The 22,639-nt window shown below is 37.8% G+C and overlaps 6 protein-coding genes across 14 annotated transcripts; 3 read left to right on the forward strand and 3 right to left on the reverse strand.

Annotated features, from left to right (window-relative positions):
• The first annotated feature begins 987 nt into the window (after positions 1-987).
• LOC125192995 (glucose-6-phosphate 1-dehydrogenase, chloroplastic-like) lies at positions 988-4,450 on the forward strand. Of its 2 annotated transcripts, none has more exons than XM_048090688.1 (10): positions 988-1,345; positions 1,809-1,972; positions 2,069-2,163; positions 2,261-2,375; positions 2,726-2,931; positions 3,002-3,151; positions 3,238-3,358; positions 3,434-3,663; positions 3,747-3,947; positions 4,027-4,450. In XM_048090688.1, exons 1-10 carry the CDS (start codon positions 1,126-1,128, stop codon positions 4,274-4,276), a joined length of 1,752 nt encoding a protein of 583 aa, XP_047946645.1. In that variant the 5' UTR covers positions 988-1,125; the 3' UTR covers positions 4,277-4,450. The 2 variants fall into 2 exon arrangements, with proteins under 2 accessions (XP_047946645.1, XP_047946646.1); XM_048090689.1 differs by having other exon boundaries at positions 1,860-1,972.
• An 892-nt stretch (positions 4,451-5,342) lies between these two features.
• On the forward strand, positions 5,343-8,947 carry LOC125193898. 2 transcript variants are annotated; one of them, XM_048091833.1, is made up of 3 exons: positions 5,343-5,491; positions 6,227-8,572; positions 8,632-8,947. In XM_048091833.1, exon 2 carries the CDS (start codon positions 6,336-6,338, stop codon positions 8,562-8,564), a length of 2,229 nt encoding a protein of 742 aa, XP_047947790.1. In that variant the 5' UTR covers positions 5,343-5,491; positions 6,227-6,335; the 3' UTR covers positions 8,565-8,572; positions 8,632-8,947. The 2 variants fall into 2 exon arrangements, with proteins under 2 accessions (XP_047947790.1, XP_047947789.1); XM_048091832.1 differs by having other exon boundaries at positions 6,227-8,947.
• Positions 8,948-9,041: 94 nt separating this feature from the next.
• LOC125193899 ((S)-ureidoglycine aminohydrolase) lies at positions 9,042-11,863 on the reverse strand. The gene is made up of 13 exons (XM_048091834.1): positions 11,683-11,863; positions 11,468-11,587; positions 10,936-11,023; positions 10,780-10,856; positions 10,656-10,695; positions 10,484-10,550; positions 10,275-10,360; positions 10,059-10,140; positions 9,878-9,934; positions 9,762-9,800; positions 9,549-9,619; positions 9,384-9,437; positions 9,042-9,298 (listed from the first exon to the last, which is right to left on the reverse strand). Exons 1-13 carry the CDS (start codon positions 11,738-11,740, stop codon positions 9,229-9,231), a joined length of 909 nt encoding a protein of 302 aa, XP_047947791.1. The 5' UTR covers positions 11,741-11,863; the 3' UTR covers positions 9,042-9,228.
• Positions 11,864-12,805: 942 nt separating this feature from the next.
• Positions 12,806-16,743, forward strand: LOC125191837 (cyclin-H1-1). 4 transcript variants are annotated; one of them, XR_007171259.1, is made up of 14 exons: positions 12,806-12,932; positions 13,224-13,310; positions 13,400-13,465; positions 13,560-13,610; positions 14,268-14,346; positions 14,489-14,607; positions 14,676-14,749; positions 14,996-15,116; positions 15,199-15,267; positions 15,341-15,382; positions 15,679-15,756; positions 15,947-16,005; positions 16,191-16,279; positions 16,364-16,743. XR_007171259.1 is itself a non-coding variant. In XM_048089260.1 (14 exons), the coding sequence occupies exons 3-14, from the start codon at positions 13,406-13,408 to the stop codon at positions 16,419-16,421; spliced, it is 984 nt and encodes a 327-aa protein (XP_047945217.1). In that variant the 5' UTR covers positions 12,806-12,932; positions 13,224-13,310; positions 13,392-13,405; the 3' UTR covers positions 16,422-16,743. The 4 variants fall into 4 exon arrangements, 3 of the variants coding, with proteins under 3 accessions (XP_047945217.1, XP_047945216.1, XP_047945218.1); XM_048089260.1 differs by having other exon boundaries at positions 13,392-13,465; positions 15,947-16,090; XM_048089259.1 differs by having other exon boundaries at positions 15,947-16,090.
• A 611-nt stretch (positions 16,744-17,354) lies between these two features.
• Positions 17,355-17,687, reverse strand: LOC125195586. The gene has a single exon (XM_048093720.1). The coding sequence runs from the start codon at positions 17,685-17,687 to the stop codon at positions 17,355-17,357; it is 333 nt and encodes a 110-aa protein (XP_047949677.1).
• Positions 17,688-18,405: 718 nt separating this feature from the next.
• Positions 18,406-22,492, reverse strand: LOC125191632 (pentatricopeptide repeat-containing protein At1g63400-like). Of its 4 annotated transcripts, none has more exons than XM_048089029.1 (3): positions 19,436-22,492; positions 19,163-19,280; positions 18,406-18,687 (listed from the first exon to the last, which is right to left on the reverse strand). In XM_048089029.1, exon 1 carries the CDS (start codon positions 22,330-22,332, stop codon positions 19,594-19,596), a length of 2,739 nt encoding a protein of 912 aa, XP_047944986.1. In that variant the 5' UTR covers positions 22,333-22,492; the 3' UTR covers positions 18,406-18,687; positions 19,163-19,280; positions 19,436-19,593. The 4 variants fall into 4 exon arrangements, with proteins under 4 accessions (XP_047944986.1, XP_047944985.1, XP_047944984.1 ...); XM_048089028.1 differs by having other exon boundaries at positions 18,406-18,657; positions 19,163-19,300; XM_048089027.1 differs by having other exon boundaries at positions 18,406-18,670; positions 19,163-19,300.
• Positions 22,493-22,639: the final 147 nt, after the last annotated feature.

Below are 22,639 nucleotides of genomic sequence, written 5' to 3' on the forward strand. Positions count from 1 at the left end.
AAAAACAGTCCTCGGTTTTGACTTTATAGAACATAAATGACCTGTAATATAAAAATCTCAACAGTCATCGGTTTTGAGAACATAAATGACCTATAATATAAAAAATCTCAACAGTCATCGGTTTTGAGAACATAAATGACCTATAATATAAAAAATCTCAACAATCATAAGTGTTGATGCATATTATGGCAAATCATGGAGAAGTTTGGTACTGGAAATCAGTTTAAATTAGTCTTAATATATGAGAATGTGTTTGTTTATGTTTTTTTTCTTTGAAATCGATTTGAAATTGACATAGTGAAAATACATTGTAGGCTAAGGTGGAAAAATACATTGGTATTATTGGGTAAGGTGCTAGAATCTCATTTTGAGATCCAAATCAACGTCCACAGCTTCAACTCAATTGCTGCTAACCTAGGGATATTGAATTATTCTTCATTATTAGACACGAATTTGGTGGAAGAATCCTTGCAATTTGATTGATATTTGAATGGTGGAAGAATAGCTTCAAACATCTCTAGAAGATCACTCAATTACTCCTCCCACTCTGCCTTCTCTCTCTGCAATTCTAGAGAGATTTCGGAAAAAAAGGGTTATATTCGCTAACCTTTCATAATTTGACATTAATTTCGCTGACATTTCGTTATATGAGATCGAGGCATGCGTATTTTTCAGAATAAGAGATTTTTTATTTTTTATCCTTTTTTTCTTATTATTTCTCTTCCATTATTTATTAATTGACCAAATTACCCTTCACATTTTTCACGTGGATATAATCCATTGTTTGTTGTTTGGGCCACACCTTACTATGTGGAGTATCAAAGTTTTCAAGACCCGATATTTAAAATTGGCCCAAAACCCTCTTTTTGTGCTTTTGTTTGATTTTTTTTTTCATGTTCAAGATTGGATAATGTCGAAAGAGATAAATTCTGGACCTCATATAAAGGATTACTCATTTGAAAAAAATCTCATACAACAATGTTTTTCAGCAGAAAATAATACTGTACTAATACTATCAAATAAATATCCCAAGCAATCGAATTCCAAATTAGGAGGCCATAATATTCTTGAATGAAAGGTGTGATTTTGCAGAGATATAAAGCTTCCACCTGAAAAGGATATACTATGGCTAAATTGTTGAGCAATCCGTGTTGGAATTCATCATCTTCAACCACATTTTCTTGTTTCCACAATGAGAGTTTGTGTAGTTCAAAAAGTATGGCGATTTCAGGCCATTTCTCCAAGTGGGCTTCCAAGAGTTTCGCAAGAATTCAGCTTAGAAGAAGCGATTTTGAGCTAAGATCATCCAATGGGTATCCTCTTAATGCCGTTTCTTTGCAAGATGGTATGATTTCAGTGGTCTTATCTCTGTTTCTTGGTTTCTATGTGTGTCTGTGTGTTGTGTGTTGTGTGTTGAATTTTTTACTTTAAGGCTGTTTAATTGATGAATCATTCAAGCAATTTTTTTTTTTAATTCATATAATTTCATGTGTGGTGTAATGAACACTGATGAAGTTTATGGTTTCTTAGATTTGTATGAAGAAATAGAAGCTCTATGAGCTACATTTGAATGATTCTTGATATGAATTTTGAATAGTTGTATGAGTTGTTTTAGGCATGCATGTAAAATTCAACAAAACCATAAAGGTTCTTAACAAATTATTCAAGAATTGATCACTTTAGTGTTGTGTGATTCTCTGGTAGACTTGAGCATTTGAGGTTTTTGTAGTGAATTTCAACTAGTGTGTGTTTTCTTCATCATGTTTTGTTCTGTTTCGGTTTATAACTGGTTGCTGCTGTGTATGTAGAGGGCTCAGTTGTCAATCCCCTTGCTGAAGAGCCCAATTTTTCTGATTCAGCTGAGGGGGATTATACTCTAAGCATCACAGTTGTTGGTGCATCAGGCGATCTTGCAAAGAAGAAGATCTTTCCTGCTCTTTTTGCTCTCTATTACGAGGATTGGCTACCTGAGGTGTTGTATTGGTTTCATGGTTAGAACATAGAAGTAGTATTCGGGTTCGTGTTAGTGAATAAGGCTGCTGAACTGTTCAAAACTCTATTTCTGCAGAATTTTGTCATTTTCGGGTATTCTCGGACCAAGATGAATGATGAGGAGTTGAGAAATATGATCAGCAGAACCTTGACTTGCAGGATTGATCAGAGGTTTTTCCATTTGTTTCAACAACGTTAACTTAAAACACGAATTGCTAATGTGTGATATTTCGAAGTCTAACTGTTGTTTTGTATTGTTGTTTTCCAGAGAAAACTGTGATGACAAAATGACACAGTTTCTAAAGAGGTGCTTTTACCATTCAGGTCAGTACAATTCGGAGGAACACTTCTCGGAATTGGATTGCAAACTGAAGGAAAAAGAGGTGCGGACTTCTAATTCTTGTTCCGTTGTATGCACACATGCCACAAACAATTTCTTCTAGAATATCGCTAAATGCATATAACTATGAGGAACTGTTATTACACTTATAGCTATGAACAGTTACTATGTATAAGCGTTAACCTCAGCATCTCTACCCCAGAAAACGTGGAATTTGGCAGTGTGAATCATTTATTATCAAGATTGGATGAATCAAGTTTTATCCCAAAAATCTTTTGATAATGCTGTTTTGAATATCAATCCATGTAGGCTTAATTTTATGACAGTTTTAGCTTGTGGTATGAAAAAATTGGAAATCAATGTAATAATTATGTTAATGAAATTGTTTTTCAGGGTGGTAGACTCTCGAATAGGTTGTTTTATTTATCGATTCCTCCAAACATATTTGTGGATGTGGCCCGTTGTGCTAGCACCAGAGCTTCTTCAACAACTGGATGGACAAGGGTGATTGTAGAGAAGCCGTTTGGTCGGGACTCAGAGTCTTCTAGTGAGCTGACAAGATGTCTAAAACAGTTTCTCAACGAGGACCAAATATTCCGGTATATGTTAATATCCAAGAAGAGTTACCTCGTTTTATGGAGTAGTTAACTGGGCTTGAGTTTATTGCAGAATTGATCATTATTTGGGCAAGGAGTTGGTTGAGAACCTATCAGTGCTTCGTTTCTCAAATCTTGTCTTTGAGCCTCTTTGGTCAAGAAACTACATCCGCAACGTCCAGTTCATATTCTCGGAAGATTTCGGAACAGAAGGACGGGGAGGGTGAGGCTCTTTAACATAACCTAATAGGAGTGGTTTTCACTATGAGTTCTGTTCTTGGTTGTGAAATGTCTCTTTCGTCGTTGCAGCTACTTCGACAACTATGGAATAATCCGAGACATTATGCAAAACCATCTGCTGCAAATATTAGCATTGTTTGCAATGGAGACTCCTGTCAGTTTGGATGCCGAAGACATAAGGAACGAGAAGGTATTAAAACCTTGAAAATTTGAACTGAAAGTCTGCCATCTCGAGTTTTATTTTGAGATTCTGCATTCCAATCAGGTGAAAGTTCTGCGATCAATGAAGCAGTTGCTGCTCGAAAATGTGGTTGTTGGCCAGTACAAGGGGCACAGCAAGGGTGGCAAAACGTACCTCGGGTATACAGACGATCCTACTGTACCAAATAATAGCGTTACTCCTACATTTGCTGCTGCGGCCCTCTTTATAAATAATGCTCGTTGGGATGGCGTTCCGTTCCTCATGAAAGCAGGCAAAGCCCTACACACGAGACGGTATCTAAGCCAGGATCTATTTTATCAGTACTATGTTTTGAATTGTGATATCCTCGAGATTAACTAATAATGTTTGAAATCAGAGCCGAGATTAGAGTTCAGTTCAGGCACGTTCCCGGTAATCTGTACAAGCACACCTTTGGGACAGATTTGGACTTGGCCACGAACGAGCTAGTGCTTCGTGTGCAGCCGGACGAGGCCATATATTTGAAAGTCAATAACAAGGTTCCCGGCCTTGAAATGAGACTAGACCGCAGTGATCTCAATCTTCTCTATAAAGCCAGGTAAGAAAAGATTGAATATTTATTATCCCATTTCCACATTCTAGAGTCCAAGTTTAATTATTTTGATGATGTGGGGAAGGTACACGAGAGAGATACCGGATGCTTATGAACGACTACTTCTAGACGCTATAGCAGGGGAGCGAAGACTATTCATCAGGAGTGACGAGCTAGATGCTGCATGGGCTCTTTTCACGCCGTTACTGAAGGAACTGGAAGACAGGAAAATTGCACCGGAGCTCTACCCGTACGGAAGCAGGGGACCTGTGGGAGCTCACTATCTTGCAGCGAAGCACAACGTTCGTTGGGGAGATCTTGCAGGTGAGGACTGATGAACACATCATTCCAGAGTTTGTTGCTTCTCCGATATTACTCATGTGAATTCTTCAAAGTATTTTAATGTGAAAATGTGAAATTCTTGATTCATTTTTTACCACAATATGGTGAATGTATAATGATCTACAAAGTTGTGTGTTTTTTGCAATTTATTGAGAAGAATTTCCCAATTCAAATTTGGAAACCTTTTATTTTTATTGGCTATCATGCATCACAATTCACACCACCATAACACAAGCAAAATAAGACTATTTTGTGGACGGACAAAAATGAAAAGATAAGACGAAGTAGTAATTTGGACCCTCTAGTATAAGAATCCTACGTCCACCATTGCATTACGTATGTTTGGAAATATTTGTTGGATAAGATGTAAGAGTAAGAAATATTTCATCCTTTAAATAATTACTACTTTACAACTCGTAATTAGAACACTCTGGAAATAATAGAGCATTCAAAATAAATTACTAGTCTTTTAATTTTCAACTTTACACTTCATAAATTTTATTCCATGTGTACTAGCATAAACTTGAGCCAAAATTGAGCCATAATTTTTCTGGCCCACAACTCCATGTTACTACCCAACAACCTGTTACCCCACAAAATGCTAATATTTGCAATTTATTCACTTTATTTGATTCTATTAATTTTTTATAAACCTTTACTTTTTTAAAAGTGATCAGCCATTATGTAATATTTTCAAAAATAATTAACTTAAAACACACATAATTTTCTACATATCGTGTAATAGTAAGATGAGTAGCCTTTCTAATTTTATTTTATTTTACAATTGTTAGTCAGATTGTAAATAAAATCTTCAAATGAATTAATAGTATTGATGTATCTATTATATATATTTTATAAAATTTAGTTTGGTGCGCATAAAGTCATAATGCAAAGTATGCCTCCCCAAAATTAAATACTAATAACTGTTACTTTCAGAAAACTACAATAATTATAATCGTAATTACTTGTTAATTAACCATATTGAGCAGTCATATTACAGTATTTTGGTTTCATTTAATTTATATATAATCAATTTATTTATATATATATTAACATAATTTTTTAACTGCTGCGTATAGTTGTTCTACTTCTAGTTTAAATAATCTCTCCACAGTATAATTAATTTTTATTTTTATTTTTATTATTATTTTTGGTGCTCCGATTTTTGGAGGAATCTCTGCCGTCGGCTGCCGGAATATTCTGCTGAGGTAGTTTCTGCTGGCCGCCAGCTCCGAGCTTGATCTTAAGTCAGCTTTCCTTTTCCGTTTATTTGTATTTCTTTTTTGGAAATTCAGTTGGTGGTGGTTTTGGAATGGTGCGGTGGATTTATGTTTATTCGAATCAAACCTGATTTTTGTGTAGATCCGAAGCTAATTTTGGAGGATCAGGAGATTCTGTAGTTAATTTAACCATGGATTTTTTGAATCTCGATTAGATTTCGTAATTTTCTCCATTTGTTTGATTCGTTTTTTTGGGGCTTAAAATTGCTGAACTTTCGCTGTTTCTAAGCTTAGATCTTTTGTAGTAAGAACATTGAGCTGAATTTTGCTTGATTTTGGCGCTGGGTTGAATTAAGCTTGAAATTGTTTGACTGGGCTGAATTTTGTGAAAACGTCGTTGAAGTGATGTTTGCGTGCCTTCAATTGTTTGTTTCTGTTGGTTCCAACAGTTTTCTGCGATTTCTTTTGCATGTTCTTTGCTGTGTTTGTTGCGTGAAGTGGATGATTTCAATTTACGACTGATATTTATTTATTCTGATTGGTGCTGAGTGAGTGACACAACGATTGATGCGTCTGGGTTATCTAGTTTAGCTTGAGCAGTGGAGGACTTTATTTATTTTTAAATTTTTGTTGATTTGATTTTTTAAAGTTTAATCATCGTGATATTATTATGTGTACAGCTGAAATTTAAATGTTGTATGATCTGTTTTTCATTTTCGGCAGCAAGCAGTCACTGTTTCCGTATGGCCGTAGGATTGTCATCTGGCATATGCGGCTTGTAATTTGTAGTTTCTGTTGAGGATTTAGGCCGGTTTTGTAGTTGGAACTTGAGATGGGATCCAATACAGAGGAAGCCATTAGAGCTAAAACATTTGCCGAGAAGCAGTTTTTGGAGAAAAATTTCGTTGGAGCACAGAAGTATGCTTTGAGAGCTCAGACATTGTGTAAGGAACTGGATGGCATATCTCAGATGGTGGCCACGTTTGGAGTCTATGTGGCTTCTGATGCATTGGCTAACGGAGAACTTGACTTTTATTCAATTCTTGGAGTGGACCCATCTGTTGAGAAATCCAAATTGAAGAAGCAGTACAAGAAAATGGCAGTAATGCTACACCCTGATAAAAACAAAACTGTTGGCGCTGACGGGGCTTTCCAGCTAGTTTCTGAAGCATGGAAACTCTTATCTGATAGTGCTAATAGAAGTGCTTATGATCAACGGAGAAGTTTGTTTGCTGGGTACAGTGATCCTTCCAAGTTTTCTGCCCATGGAAGACTCGATACATTTTGGACTGTTTGTTCCTCCTGTCATGTCCAGTATGAGTATCTTAGGAAATATGTTAACAAACGGCTTTCTTGCAAAAATTGTCGTGGTGTCTTTGTTGCCGTTGAAACTGGGTTGGCCCCGCAAAATGGTACTTTCCAATATAACTATTCTTATGTGTCTGAGAATGGTTATGGTCATGGAAGCCATGGTCGTGGGGTTGCATATATACCCACTGCAACTGGTTACGGTGCACCAAATGTGGTGTCAGGACATCATACTGGATATAGATCTGAGTATGCTTCTAATATATCATTTCAGGGTACCTCAGCTGGAAACTCTGTCGGCCTCTCAGATCGCAGTGGACTGTCTTCATCTTCTTTTGCCTATTATCAAGCCAATGGAGAGGCAAGCCAGACAAAAGCTAACACCAAGCATCAGTCGGTGAAGGCCACGGGTCACATGGGATCTAACGGTTGTAATGGTCAGTACGATGCATCCAAACCCAGACGGGGGAGACCTGCCAAGAAGAGAAAAGTGGAATTAGGAATTTCGTATCCCTATGGACATGAAGAAGTTTGTGCAGATGTTCATGTAGAACCTAAGACAGCCACTGCAAATGGAATATTAAAGCCTGCTGGTAAGCTTCCCTTTGCACCACAAACGTTGACAAGGCGGAGTTCAGCTCCTGTTCCTGCAATTGATGGGAGACAGTTGTTGATTGATAAGGCAAGAACAGAAATTGGTAGGAAGCTTGAAGAGATGAAGTTGGCTGCCGAAGCAGCTGCGGTAGAAGCTGAAAAAAGAAAGGCGCTTGCCGAAGCTGCCAAATCAGCTGCTGCTAATAAATTGGAACTTAAGAGAACTGTTTCGATAACAGTTCCAGATTCTGACTTCCATGATTTTGACCTTGATAGATCTGAAGAATGCTTTAAGCCGAAGCAGATATGGGCCCTCTATGATGAAGAAGATGGGATGCCTCGCTTGTATTGTATAATTCGGGAGATCATCTCACTGAAACCATTCAAGATTTACATAAGCTACTTGAGCTCAAAATCCGACACTGAATTTGGGAGCGTAAATTGGTTGGATTGTGGTTTTACCAAATCTTGTGGGAGTTTTAGAGTGTTTCACTCTGAAACAGCGGAGCAAGTCAACATATTCTCTCATCTCCTTGCTAGGGAGAAGGCTGGTAGGGGAGGTTGTGTAAGAATATATCCAAGAAGTGGAGATATTTGGGCTGTATACCGGAACTGGTCACCGGATTGGAACAGAACAACCCCAGATGAGGTAAGACACCAGTATGAAATGGTCGAGGTTCTTGATGATTATTCTGAAGATAACGGTGTCTGTGTAGCGCCTCTGATTAAGCTGGATGGATATAAAACAGTGTACCGAAGGAACATAGACAAGGATGCTACCCGATGGATCCCAAGAAGAGAGATGCTACGGTTTTCACATCAGGTCCCATCTTGCCCCCTCAAAGTTGAAAGTGCTAACTTGCCCGAGGGTTGCTGGGATCTCGACCCTGCTGCAACCCCAGAAGAACTCCTACAAGGAGACACTGAACTCCACAACAAGAGTAGTCCAGGCCAGACAGCAAACATTTCTAAGATCCTAGAAGAACAAAATTCATCTGAAGAAAAGGTGAGCCAAAGGAAAATCTGTGCTTTGACTCCAGACAAGCACGGGACAGAGGTTCCAAGCATGGAGTACGACAGAAACACTACCGAGCTCCCTCAATTAGAATGCAGAACTGAAGAAGCTCCAGCCGGACTCCCGTGTGTGGGAACAGGCTAAGAGTTGAGGTAATCTGAAACACTCCAATTTTACATATTTCAAGTTCTTCCTCACAGCTGAACTACAGGGTTGACAAACAAGAGAAGTGAAGAGAAAGTAGAAATCAAACTTGCAGGGAGAGACACAAGTGTACAGATTTAAAAACAGCCTAGATTGATCCTACTTTCCTAAAAAAGATTAGATAGTTGGAGGATTAGAAGGAATCCTTGCCTGCTCCTTTGGGAGCTGAATATCCATTCAGTAATTTGTAACCTTAATTTTAGAACTGTTCGACTCCTATAGAAATCCTTTATGTTTGACTCTTTTAAGAGACAATATGTAACCCTTGCTTTTCTCGCAATTTCTGCGAAATCTTGAGAAGTTTCTTGCACCTTTTTGATTAATTTTTCCATCTTGAAAGATTTGTTGATAAACTGTTTGTTTAAATGGTAATATAAGATGGAGTTGATGAACATGTGATAAAAGAACAAGAAAATGTAGAGTAGTAAAACATAAAACAAAATGGCTCGGAATACAAGTCGAAAACACATTACATAATAAGATTAGAGTTTAACATAAATCGAAAAATGCAGCTAACTTCCTCCACAGTTGATTGCCAGCTAGGATTCTTGAGCGAGGAAGAGGACGCAGGTCAAATGGAACGTGATGTATGGGTTGGTTGTCGTTACAGTGGGTTCCTGTTGACATCCTTGTACAATAAGTAGCGTGTCTTGGACTTGCCTAGCGCGGCATACCTGTACACGAACAACGCTCATCATGTCAGAGTCGCGTTGATAATATATTGTCTCATCAATGCAATATCATATGCTCGTTACTCACCATTGAGGCACGAATGGCGCCATCCAGATTGTGTCGCCAGCTTGAACTGGATACCTGTTCCACACAAATCACAACCCATGTTTCTGTTATAAGAAACTAACAAGTAGACACTGGTCTTTTAGAAACAAAGTTGAATATATTAATCAATATCAGATGTGCTCGTACCAGCTATCACCTAAGCGGTAGATGCCTTGCCCCTCCAGAAGTAGTAGACCGTGCTGGTTATAGTGAACTTCCTGCAAAAATGTCAAACCAGCTGTAAATCTAGCATTTCTTGAATCAGTGAATGTGTTTTAACAGAACAAGATCAGAATTTGTCTTCTTCGCCTATTATGCAACAACATGGTCCAATGATTTCTGAAGCTAAAGAAAGTGTACCTTTACGTTGAGAAATTCACCAGGTTGGAAATCCATAATCTGCCAAAACACAAGTTTAGCAAACGAGCCATGTATCACCGAATATAAGGCGTATGCTAACCTGATTTGTAACTTACATGAATGTTGAAATCGTAAGCCAAAGAGGTGGGAAGAAGCTTCCTAAGCTGAAAAACCTGGGAGAGTAGACAGAAATGTGAAACATCTCTGGTTGTAAATAATCATCGTATAAATACTGTCTTTCTGATATGTCCCAAAACAAGCTTAGATTTCAAATTTCTTTTCCTGATTACGTGTTACCTCGCCAGGAGTTTCAAGAAGGGGTTGCTCACTTGTTGAACCAATGATCTGTTCACTCGCATGATTTTCCAAGTAGTCGTACCTGGGATAAACGAGAAACTATGGCTGTTAACCTTTGATGAAAAATGAGTTATTCTTGTAAGTCCAAACGCATAATAAAAACACCATAATTAAGTCATAAACAGGGAATGGAATAGGAGAATATCAAGAGAAAACCTTCTCTCAAGTACAACAAGCGTGGCAGCAGCACTAGAGTCCAACGAGTGTTTCAGATTCGGAGGAAGGTAAGCGTATGAATCAACCTGCGATTTTTACACAAGCAGCTGCCGAGGTTTGTATTTACATGGCTTATGCAGACAAACAGTCATTTGAAACTTTATCCAAGAAGAAAGAGCGATAGCTCATAGTTGTTTAGATTTTGATACCTCTAGATTATGCTTAGCACCCGATGCATCAGTGAGAGTCACCACACCATGAAGGACAAACACAAACCTGATTAAGCAAGCACCGTTATGCCATAGTTTTTATTAGAAGTCAAGCAAAGTTCCAAGTTGAGCATGAATCGCTATAGGAGGTTAGGAAAATTCTTAGCCAGACCTCTCGACATCCTTTAGTGGGAGTGCTGATTTTGAAAATTCTGCAGAAACAAAGCGTCAGCATTTCTTTTCTTCAGATTTTATCGAGCAAAAGATCGACTGAATAATTTACTGTTGAATTTAACCTTGCATCTTTGCCAAGTACATGGAAAAATGTGAGCCCATTGAAGGTGTGATGAGATAAGCACCCAATGTGTTACTCCTGGAAAACGGCATACAAAGATTACGAAAGCTCTGCCAACACCATCTATGAGTTGGCTGAAAAATCGATATCAACATACCACTCGGGCAAAGGGCCAAAGACATGACTTTCAGGAGTGATCAAAGCATGGTCACTCTTGTATACGCTACGTGTGAACCCCGGCAAGTCTAGAAACAGCACACACAAATCAGTCAACACTTCTCTCACGAATTCCTTCTTTTTTTCCCTCTCCTTTTCTTCTCCCAATCAAGCACTAGATTCAATAGTATGTTGATTCAACCAAAATCCCATCACAGGAACACAATACAGAAGTATATACTTTGGTGAAAAGATCATTTGACATAATTATTCGCCCTCATACAAGCATCAAAATTAATAACCAACATATTCATTAAGTCCCACAAAATAAAAAACGAAAAACAACTGTTTCAACAAAGCCAATACGATACGCATCAATCACCAAAGTGATTAGCATTTCAATTTAGTCCAAAATCTCCAAGCCCACAACCAAACACAATACAGAAAATACTATTTCCCTTTCCCCACACACAATCACATTCATCAAATATAATAATTACAAAAAAGAAACCCTTTTTCTCAATCAAACTGACCTTTAAGATGAGAGGGTGAGAGAGTTGGGTTGGTGGCCTTCCAGTAGAGTGGTTGCTCTTCCAAGATTGACGGTGAATAGCAAAACCCTTCTTGGCAGAACGAGAATCTCACAACACCTGCTTCATATCAATCCAACCTTTATCATAAAACCCCCCAAAAATATTTGGGTAAAGAATGGACAGAAAAACGAACAACGTTAGATTATCATGCATACTCTGTAAGATTAAAGCAAGGAAGATAAATTTCGCTGAAAATGCAGAGAAAGATTGCATCTTTGAAGTGTTTGTTGATTCAGAGCTGCTTCCCCACTCATTCAGTGTCTTATTTTATATGCAATCTGCTCTCTGAGGTGGAGTTGAGTTGAGTTGGTGGTGTGTTGTTTGGCTTTTCTGGCTCATGGATGCTGAGTCACCTCCGTCATGTAAAAAGATTCTGCACACACTTAATACTTCTCCCCCTTCTTTTTTTTTTTTTTTTTTTTTTTTTTGTTTGTTTGTTTGACCACCGGTATACGCCGTATAAACTGCCTTTCGGCGGAATCCGACTAATCCTGTTCGATCAGATTTGCGGATTAAGGCCGAAAGTCTTTCGGTGGGTGGTGGGGTTTGAACCCGTGACCTCAAGGTCACCATAGCTCCGTACTGCCAACTGCTTTAATAATTTTAATAGCGTAGAGAGATAAAAAAAGAATAAAATAAAATTTAAATAAAAAGAAAAAATTTGTAAACTTTTGCTAAAAAAAATAATAAAATTGACTCCATAGAACGTATCAAAATAGTTAAATGATTGCACTACTAAAAAACCAATGGAGTTGCTGACAAAAATTAAGAAAATTAGTTAAGCTATAAAAAGATTGTATTTTTATTTTGTATGGAAGATGAAATTAGTGTGGTTAAAATGTGGAATAAATGGCTCCCTAGTGGTTTAACGGATATTAACAACGAAAGAAAGAGGAGTTTTTTAGGCCATTTCCAACTATTTGTACTAAACTAAAATCCATTTTCAAGTATTTGTCATACCAAACAATCAATAATTTACATCAAATCCAAACTTAAAAGAATATTACATATTCGTTTACTACGCACTTTTTATTACTTTTTCAATCTTACCTACCTATTGATTTAAATTACACATTAATACCACTGACACTTTTTCAATAATTTATATAAATTATATAACATACTATATATAATATCAAAAATCATATAAAAAATAATTATGCATTATAAAATTAATTTTAATTAATTAATCAATATGTCAAAATTGAAAAAAAGTAAAAAAGTGTCTCAATTAAAATTTGAAATATGTCCATTATTTATATTTACATTAGCCCAATACCCCAATTAACTTCAAGCCCAATTAAATAGGTAACTTTAAGATCCATCGTCTTCTTCGATGCGATTTCTTCCCCATCTCTGAAAACTCCATTGTTCAAGCAATTAATGGCCTTTTCTCCATATACAGGTAATCATCTTCATTATTAATGAAAAGGAAGGGTGTAATTGCAATTTAAAAATAAAATAAAAAGCAGATTTGCGTTTTGCTACGGTACTACTACATATTTGGGTAGATTCTCTTCAAAAACGCAAAAAAGTACAATTTGGGATGGGTTTTGGAGTGTGATTGGAGCTCATTTCAACTGCAAAGATGGGTTATGGAGTATGGTTGGAGATGCTCTTATGGGGACTATTAGGTCTATTTTCAAATTCAATTGAAACTGAGTGATGAACTGCTTCAAGCTCGATGTAAATGCAGGTTTCTGACATTGCTGAAACGCGAATTTGAAGTAGCTGCTGAAGTTGAAGCAGTTCCTGAATTTTGCAATTTTTTGGTAGTAAAAAGGTGAAAAACCATTATCACTTTTGAGTTTCGTTCACAATGCATTTCATTTTAAACGGTGTGAAAATTGATTATTGTTATTAGTAATACAGAGATTAATGGCGGATTTTGCGACTTCGACACACAGAGCGAAGTGGATATTCACGCCTCAGGCTCTTGTAATGATTATTCCCTTACCTCATTGTTGAGTGCTTGAGAAAATTGAAAGATGTTTGTACTGTTTGATATGAACCGTTTCGTTGGATTTTGCAGAAGGAAAAATACAAGGAAGCTAATAAACGAGCTAAGCAAGCGCTTGAGAAGGTATGCTTGTTCTGTTACACTTTAGATGTGAATTGGAATTGGATTTGTAGAGATTAGAAATTGTAGTTTGGGGACCAGATACTATGCAGATAAGCTGATCTAGATATTCTGCAGGAAGCAATGTATGTTTCATTGTTTTGTCCGGTTTTTAAACATCTACGAGTTATGGATAGTAGATAGTTAGTCTGGCAACCATTATGCATAAGGGTTCTAACCAATTAACTTCCAATATTAGTTTCCCGTAGCTTTTCTCAGTAATACCCACTACTCTGGATCCTAGAAATTCTCTTTTGGATTTCATTTCTTGTCGAATGTGAATTTGTTAAAGTTAGTTGAATTTGGAGAAGCATAAGCGCCAAAATTATTGTCTGCGAACTAGTTGTAACTTGTCTGAAACGAGATTAGTAATTGGTGAGAATCATGAGATGAGATTAGTAGTTGGTCATCTAGATCTGGTGTCCATCAAGTTATCAAACAAGCTTTAAGGAGATTACTTATCTTTTAACATATAATAATAAGGATTAAGGGGAATTTTGGATGTCGACATCCTATTTCTGTCCAATTGTCTGCTCAAATGTTTAAACCTTTAGTGCTGTTGTGCAATATGACATATTGACATTCGGAAAATGATGCTAAGACTGTGATGTGTGGTAAAAGTATGGAGCTACACGGATGGAAGTAGATGTTGATGGATCTTTCTCTTATGCTGAACCACAAACTGATGCAAAGGCTAGTGGTAAGAGTTCAATTTTATTTTTATTGATCTTAGTGGATGGAAATCTGCATTTGTTTATTTTCATTACCGAATGTCATGGATTTGTTTGTTAAATAAAGAGAGCAACTTTGTCATTCCATGTCATCCTGTTCCTTGTGTTCAGCTGACAAGCATTCACGTCCAAAAGCTCTCAAGATAGAAGAAGAACAACTTTTGCGGGCCTTCTACGAGTTTAAAATCCAAGATGTTTGTGATGCCCTCACGCTTCCACATAAAATTCAGGTCATATGTCTCTGGATATATGCTAAGTAAAGATTATATATTGAAACTTAACGTTTCATGTTGTGCAGGCCACAGCTCTAATCTACTTCAAAAGGTTCTATTTGCAATGGTCCGTGATGGAGCATCATCCAAAGAATATAATGTATTGCTGCTTCTACATACCACTAATCTTTTAGACTAAATATTAGTTACTTTTAAGACCGCAGATAATAATTAGTAGTATATGAGAAGCAAGGCACAAATATGATTAATTGTCTCACCCACCTGCCATCAAAACACAAAATTTTCTCAACTATACAAGTGAATATTGCCAGGATATGCTTACATGCAAGGTTCTTAGCCTGAGAACTATTGATTATATATAGTTGAGATGCTTTCGGCTTTGCAGGTTAACATGCATATATGCTGCTTGTAAGGCTGAGGAGAACCATGTGTCAGCAGAGCAGCTTGGGATAGGGATCGAACAGGATCATCATATGATTCTTGATAATGAAATGCTCGTCCTTCAGGCATGACCATCACATAGATTTACTGCTTTGAATTTGTTGTACTACCTTTTTAATTGATTAATATTGATTTCTGTCACTGCAGAGTCTAGGATTTGACCTCATAGTCTATTCACCATATCGACCACTTCAAGGCTTTATCACTGATATGGAGGTTCTTAATTGCAATTATATATGACAAAATAAAGAGCAAGAGTTATGTATTAAACCGTTTTTTCAATCTGCAGGAGTTTGGTGATGCAAATGAGAGGCAGCCTGAGATTATGAAGGTCCCTTTCTGGTCATACTTGACATGTTAATGATTATTTCTCCTATCGTATGAGCGCTTTTATTCAAAAGTGATTAAAGCATATTCTATTGGTTATATTACATTGACTTTGTTGTAATCCATCCAGTCCAATATAGTATGACATCAGTTGTGTTAATAATGAGTTTATTATTCCAATTAGCATCTCATATACGTGAGTCAAAGGGCAGAAATTCATCATTTTAACATGAATGTCCCTGGTTTCTTTTCCTGTCCTATTTATGTTTCAACACCTAAACCTATTACTTTTTGCTGCAGAATTTTCATGAATCTGCCAAAGCTGAAGTTGATAGAATTATGCGTACAGAAGCTCCCCTTCTATTCCCACCAGGGCAGGTACAATTCAGAATTAAATTCTCTGACTTTCTATAGGTCTCTTAGTGTGTGAGCTTAAGATACAATATCGAATTGGAGAAAGTTGTAGCTCTGCTTTGTCATTGTACAGTCTGTAACTATGTTGCTTGTCGTTGGTTATGATCACATTTTCATAAATTTTTAAATCCATTATATTCTTCTGCATTTGCAGCTAGCATTGGCAGCTTTACGAAGATCTTGTGAGTTGCATAAAGCTATCGACTTTGACAGGTACCTGAAAAATGTGCACTATCGGCAGCATCCAGCTCATGGCATTTCAGAGCTCTATCTTAACATGAATGCAATTGATGTGTTGGTAGAGTTTTCCCTTTCTCTGCATTGCATTATCCTAACTGGTAGATATATTCGGCCGCATTCACCTTCTGAGTTGCTTTGGATGTTATTTTATTTTACAGATTAATAAGCTCGAGACCCCTACCTCGAAAGATGTAAAGCACATCGATAGGAAACTTAAATCATGCTTGGATCCAGCTTCACATGAGAAGTACTTATCATAAACTTATCATTTACAACCCCATCTCTCTCTCTCTCTCTCGCTCCATGTAAAACATGTTGCTTTGTTTGGCAGGAGCAAGAAACGAAAGCACAGATCAAAGGAGGGTTCGAGTGAAATGCATGTCATGTAAGGATGTTAACTTTTGAGGATAGGCCTTGCACATGTCTTTTCAATTCTGGGAACTGTGGTCTTACCGACAACAGCTGAAGTCGATACACAATGCTAGCGTGAAGTCTAGAGTTGTATTAAGGGAGGAGGGTAGTCCCATTCAAGTATGGGCATTCTTCAATTTTCTTGTCACCAAATATTGGCTAGCATTCACAACTTTGCATTGAGAAGATGAACATGTGATTTCAGGTTAAAAATATTTGTTTTTGTGTACATGTAAAAAAGGTGCATGTATTCCATCAATTTGAATTGCTATAGAAGTATCAAACAGAGTTGAGCGCTTAGCAGTGAAGTCAATACCCATTCTGAATCATTTATAATGATATGATCATATGATATAGGAGCTGGCGAGGCAATCAAACGTTAATATTTTATTTTTCTTGTAGTTTCTATTGAATAAGATATCATGATTTACAAAAGGAGTAGTTCATTAAGATTTTACTTTGTGTCCGTCTGTATGTATAAGTACATACATATACAACAAATTATCAAAACTAGTCAAAGTGAATACTGCATTCCCATTTGCACAAGTTGTCACCAATTTTCATTTATATTGATAGAATACATCCAAAAGCATTGTACCATGAGCAGGCAAGTGCCGATTATCTTGATAAATTGTGAAACATACCAATATAGTTTTAGGGATTCTTGGACCACCCCTTTGTAATGCTTAACTTGTTTGTCGCCCGTTGCTTGCGGGTGCATTCTGGTTAGCTCTACAAGAAAGTGTTTGATTTAGCTGCGTTTCTTGCATGCTATGTAAGGTAAGATGGTGAATTATACGAGTTGAAACTAGCTTCTCTTTATTGTATCAACTTTTCTTACATAGAGAAAAAAGGCTTAGAAGATAGAGAGAGAGAGTGCGCGCGCACACACACACACATGTCATGAATTTCTAGAGATGAAGTGATGTATCAACATCAGGAGTTTCAAAGAAACTGTGAGGCCCTCGAATAGTTTGTTGGCCTCGGAAATGTGGTGTGTGACGATGATGGGAGGTGGAGTTAAGCCCGAGTGCTAAAGGGTCTTCATAAGCAGTGTTGTTTGTAGACAACGATGAAAATACCGTGCCTGCAAGGTCATGGCGAAGATCGGTTTTTTGAGGCATTAGTCTGAGCATCTGTGTCTCTTCTCTCATCTCCTTTAATTTCTGCAGCTGCTTAAACCTTTCTTGAAGAAGCACTATTGATGAACCAACTATTTCTGGATCCTTGTTTTGCCTCCCCATTCTCTCTCTCTGTCTCTCTCTTGTATGGTGTGTGCGCGTGTTTGTAAGTGAGTGTGTGTGTTATATAGAAGAGGGGTGTTATTGTTTTTGCCACTGGTTTTGGAGCTTACCAATCAGCCTCTTGATTGATTCCCGTGTGACAAAATGGGGGAGGGAATCGGGCGACTGCGCAGCAAAATCCAAGAGAGAAATCCTTGAGAGAGGGGGATAGGGAGCTTGGTGAAGGCAAAAGGAGTTGAAGTATGGCTAAAGGTTGAGGGGAAGAGGCCAAATAGGAATGGATATAGTAGTTGGAGGAATGTGTTTATTGGAATATGAGATCGAGCATCATTGATGGTTCTCTTCTTGTTGTTTTCTTGAGTCATTGATGGTGGCTTAAATTACTTAAACTATTACTAGTAGGGAAATTTGTGGAATAAAGTGACAATTAACGCCCTTTCAAACAATTCAAAATTCGATTCTGTATCTGAAATTTTATCCCCCTTGCTTAGTTGAACCACTGAACCAAATTTTGGCTCCCTACTTGTGTACAAAAACATAGTTTTTCAGCATATAAACAAATGATGAAACTTATACGACAAAACTAGCCAAAGGGGATGAACATTGAATATAAAAGAGGCAAAAATGTTGTGTTAAAGTGCAAAACCGTTAGAAACACTCCTCAGAGACCAACCAATTATTTGCAAGTAAGTTTGCCTAACAAACATGTAGAATAATGTGAAACTGAAAATTTCCCACTTGTTAAACAAAAAAATCACTCAATTTTTACATGCTAAGACTAATGTGAGTTCTAAAGAATACAAGGGTATACAACAAGTGAGAGAAGCCAATGTTATGAGTTGATTCAACTGGATCCAATTTGTGTTCTTGAATATGCAGATATGGCTCTAAAACTGTACATAGTTTACATCCAAACTGTATGCAAGAGCCCGGATGAGAAGCGTCTTGTTGAATGTCCATTAGCACCACGCTGTATGAAGAGACTTTTAACAAGTGTTAGCTGCCAAATGTCACAGAATAGAACCAGAATTCAATAAGCTTGCAAACACCCTAGTTTTGAAAGAACATGATCCATCTAAACACCTTTTACCTTAATTATTGTCCTAAAATTGCATTGATCCAACCAACCAACTTAAAACGTCGAGTATGTGCATATTAATAATCATCAAGCCAGTAGACACACACACATATATCAATGCAGTGCATTATCCAAGTGATGGACTATGATCTGAGGCATTGCACACTATTTAATGATATTTTTACGGCATTAGATGGTTAGCATTTTCTTTAGCCTTGTCCTAATATGATGTTACCTTTTGCTCAAATAGTTAAGTTCTATGATTCAAAGCGCTTCCAAGAGGTAAAGCAGAAAATAGTGCTACTGTTCGTAATGCCTACTTATAAATGTTATATTACCACAAAATCCAGTTAAAGATTTGAGCACTGAAATAACAAATTTAAGGTCAATATATTACCTGAAATTATTGGTTAACTGAGCAACCGGGTCATATCACTCATTCTAGAATGACAAATTGATCAGTGAGATCCCGAAAATTGGGCAACTCCATAGTATCTTTGTGAGCAATATACGGCCTATACGAAAACTGGAACCCCTATAGAAACCAAAACCAAGCAGATATCAACAAGAAGATTACTGCAATGAAAGGTGTGTTTCTGAAGGTGCTATACTTGAACATGAAAAGCAAAGAACAGACAGAAATATGTTAAAAATAGCATGATTAGCTCACCACTTATTTGATAGAAATTTGCAGCTTAAAATCCGACCACGAGATGCTGCAGAAAACTTACCCTTGTTGAGAAAATACAAGGGCTATCAAATAAGAATGTATTTCCATGACAAAATGTGTTTTCTATTCACTTTATAACTCAGGAAACATTATCCTGCTTATTGGTCATGTAGGACTTGCAATTCATCTGAAACTTGGTTCTCTGAGATAGAATTGCTGTCGGTATTAGACATTTCCCTTGCTAGCATTAGATGAGTCTGCTTGCTAATAGGGATATTCTTTGAGTTCATTGCATGAAGAAAATTTGAGCATAGTTGCGATTCCCCGCTCTTTAGCAGGCGGTCTATCAAGACAGTCCAAACAATCTCATCACCATTCCATTTTTTCTCAAGCATGCCGTTGAACACCTCTTCAGCTTCTTTTGTCCGTTGTCTTGAGCAAAGGGCCGATATAAGAGCTGCATAAACTGATAACGGGAGGTTGAAACCACTACTGTTAAGTAGATTAAGTATCTCTAGAGCATTGTCTACTCTCAAATTCTTGCAATAAGCTTTGACGAGAGAGCAATATATAATTTGAGTAGGAGTCTGCCCTTTCTCCTTCATAAGTTTTACCAAAAGATCCGCGTCGTGGCTTCTGCCACTATGACACAGACCATCAATTAAGATGGAAAATGTATCAACAGAAGGTTCACAACCAATCTCGGACATCCTAACTAGTAGATTGCAGAAGGTATCAACAGTAATTTCCCTTTCGACTAAAATATGATTGGGCACAGTTTCAAGTTGCCCTGTGATTTTTTCAGAAACTGTGTGGCTCTCCCTCTGTATCCCTTTGAGCAAGACACAGTAGGTCCTGTAATTTGGGGTGCAACCTGCACTTATCATCCGATGAAGCAGAAAAAATGCGTGATCTAGTCTACCTACGGATACAAAGCCATCGATCAATGAGGTATAAGTGACCACATCTGGATACAATTTTTTCGCCACCATCTCTTCAAGCAAGATCTCTGCATCATCGACACGGCCTTCCCGGCACAGACCATCGATCAATGCACTATAGGTATACAGGTTTGGAAAGCAATTCTTTCTCTCCATTTCTCGGTAAACCTTGAATGCAAGGTCTAATCCCCCATCCTTGCAAAGACCGTCAATCAGAGTAGTATATGTAATCACATTGGGAAGCAGACCATCTTCTGCCATGTCATTGCATAGTTTCTCTGCTTCAGACAGCCTATATAGTTTAGATAGACCATTAAGAACAGCATTGTAAGTCTCTATATTTGGATGGCAACCAGCTTTTTGCATCCTCTTAAGCAAAACTAATGCATCTTCAACTTTCCCTTTCTTGCAGAGGCCATTGATTAGAGTGGCATAGTTCACCAAATTTGGGCTCAGACCTTCCTGCATCATTTCCTCAAATAATGCAGAAGCCTCATCAAGCCTATCTCCTTTGCAGAACCCATTAATGAGTTCTGCATATGTATACTGATCAGGTTTACATCCATTTTCCTTCATCACCACCATCAACCTACTGGCATTATCTAGATAACAGCATCCGACGTATCCATTGATTAGAGTGTTATACGTAATCGTATTGGGAGGGGGGCCCTTCTTTAGCATTTCACCAAATAGAGTCATTGCCCTTTCAACATTTTTTATCTCACAGAAACCATTGATCATGGCATTGTAGGTTTCTGTTTTGTCCAAATGACCATGCTGTTCCATCCACTGAAAGATTTTAAAAGCAGCATCTACCTTTCTTCTCTCACACAGTTCGTGTATCAGAGCATTATACGTAACTGTGGTAGGAACCAATCCATCCTTCACCATCTTGTGATACAAACCCATTGCTACCTCAAGCTGGTTGGATTTTGCTAATCCACTGATAAGGGCCGTGTACGTCTGCACATTGGGTGCAGTATCCCTCTCTCTCATGCTTACAACAAGAGAAGCCGCCTCATCTACACGCCCATCTTCAAGCAATGCTGTGATAGGAACGGTATAAGTGTAAACCGTAGGTCTGATACCATTCTCAATCATCTCCTCAATCATACACAAAGCCTCATCAACCCTCCCATCATTACATAAACCATTAATAAGTGTTGTATAGGTCACCGCATTGGGATCAATACCTTTCTTTAGCATCTGATCAAAAACAACAAATGCTTTATCCAGATTTCTGTTCCTACAGTGCCCTAGAATTAACGACGTATAAGTGAAGACATCAGGAAACATTTCATACTGATAAAGCTGTGCTAAGATAATTTCAGCCTCCTTCACATTCCCCTTCTTACATAGAATATTAATCATGGTATTGAAAGTCAACAAACTGGGCTTGATCCCACTTCTGAATATCTCCCTATACACATTCAGAGCTGCAGCAACCATATTGAATTTCCCCAATTGAATCAAAAGAGAATTAAAAGTGTATAGAGTGTAACAAAAGCCGTTACCAGCAATCTGATTCAAGAAATCAACAACCCTCCTAATCTCCCCCTCATCTCTAGTAGCTTTAATCATGAGAATCCTGACATGGTCAGCGGGCGCAAAACAATGATCTTTAACAAGCCTATTCAACATGGACATATAACAGCACATATCATGCTTGTAAAAATGGCACTTAGAAACCCAATAAAAAAACTGCAAAACACAATCGGTGTCGGCGTGGGCTTCAATGATTCGAGCGACGTGGAAAGGTTTGAGATTTGGCGTCAAAGATTTGAGGTCCGAGCTCCCCCGCCATGGGACACGCGGATTGGATAGTGTATCACAGACTAGTTGGACTAGATTCGGGAAGCCCTGATTTGGGGAATCGGGATTTGGGCAGAAGCTGAGGAGACGGCGTGTGGATATGAGAATCGGAGAGGTGAATGAGGGTTTAAGGGGTTTTAACATTGCGAGAAAGAAGGCCGCCGGAGGTGCGGAATAAGGTGGCGGCGGCGAGAGCGTTCATGGATGGCTAATGCGGCGGAGGAGTGGAGTGCCATGAAATGAGGTGGTGCATTGATGAAGGGACTCGGGAACGTGGAGAAGGGCAAGCCACAGCAAAAGAGAGAGAGACTGTTTGGTTTGGTACTCCTCCTCCTCCAAATTTGGTACTTCAAATTTACAAGATTTAAATCATAGTAAAATAAAAGAGAAATTACTCCATTAATTTAAAAGATACTCCATTTATCTCCGATTAAGAATCACACTTTGATCG

This window comes from Salvia hispanica, chromosome 6 (genome assembly GCF_023119035.1).
Source record: "Salvia hispanica cultivar TCC Black 2014 chromosome 6, UniMelb_Shisp_WGS_1.0, whole genome shotgun sequence".
NCBI lineage: Eukaryota > Viridiplantae > Streptophyta > Magnoliopsida > Lamiales > Lamiaceae > Salvia > Salvia hispanica.

Excerpts from the sequence above, each read along its gene's own strand:
- LOC125195586 (XM_048093720.1), bottom strand. The coding sequence starts at position 17,687 with ATGGGGAGGCAAAACAAGGATCCAGAAATAGTTGGTTCATCAATAGTG.
- LOC125191632 (XM_048089029.1), bottom strand. The coding sequence starts at position 22,332 with ATGTTAAAACCCCTTAAACCCTCATTCACCTCTCCGATTCTCATATCC.
- LOC125193899 (XM_048091834.1), bottom strand. The coding sequence starts at position 11,740 with ATGCAATCTTTCTCTGCATTTTCAGCGAAATTTATCTTCCTTGCTTTA. Across the intron at positions 11,024-11,467 it reads CTCACCCTCTCATCTTAAAG|ACTTGCCGGGGTTCACACGT; the intron begins GTCAGTTTGATT and ends TGCTGTTTCTAG. Across the intron at positions 10,857-10,935 it reads TTTGGCCCTTTGCCCGAGTG|GAGTAACACATTGGGTGCTT; the intron begins GTATGTTGATAT and ends GCCGTTTTCCAG.
- LOC125191837 (XM_048089260.1), top strand. The coding sequence starts at position 13,406 with ATGGCGGATTTTGCGACTTCGACACACAGAGCGAAGTGGATATTCACG. Across the intron at positions 13,611-14,267 it reads CTAAGCAAGCGCTTGAGAAG|TATGGAGCTACACGGATGGA; the intron begins GTATGCTTGTTC and ends GTGTGGTAAAAG. Across the intron at positions 15,757-15,946 it reads TTCTATTCCCACCAGGGCAG|CTAGCATTGGCAGCTTTACG; the intron begins GTACAATTCAGA and ends CTGCATTTGCAG.
- LOC125192995 (XM_048090688.1), top strand. The coding sequence starts at position 1,126 with ATGGCTAAATTGTTGAGCAATCCGTGTTGGAATTCATCATCTTCAACC. Across the intron at positions 2,932-3,001 it reads AACGAGGACCAAATATTCCG|AATTGATCATTATTTGGGCA; the intron begins GTATATGTTAAT and ends AGTTTATTGCAG. Across the intron at positions 3,664-3,746 it reads AAAGCCCTACACACGAGACG|AGCCGAGATTAGAGTTCAGT; the intron begins GTATCTAAGCCA and ends GTTTGAAATCAG.
- LOC125193898 (XM_048091832.1), top strand. The coding sequence starts at position 6,336 with ATGGGATCCAATACAGAGGAAGCCATTAGAGCTAAAACATTTGCCGAG.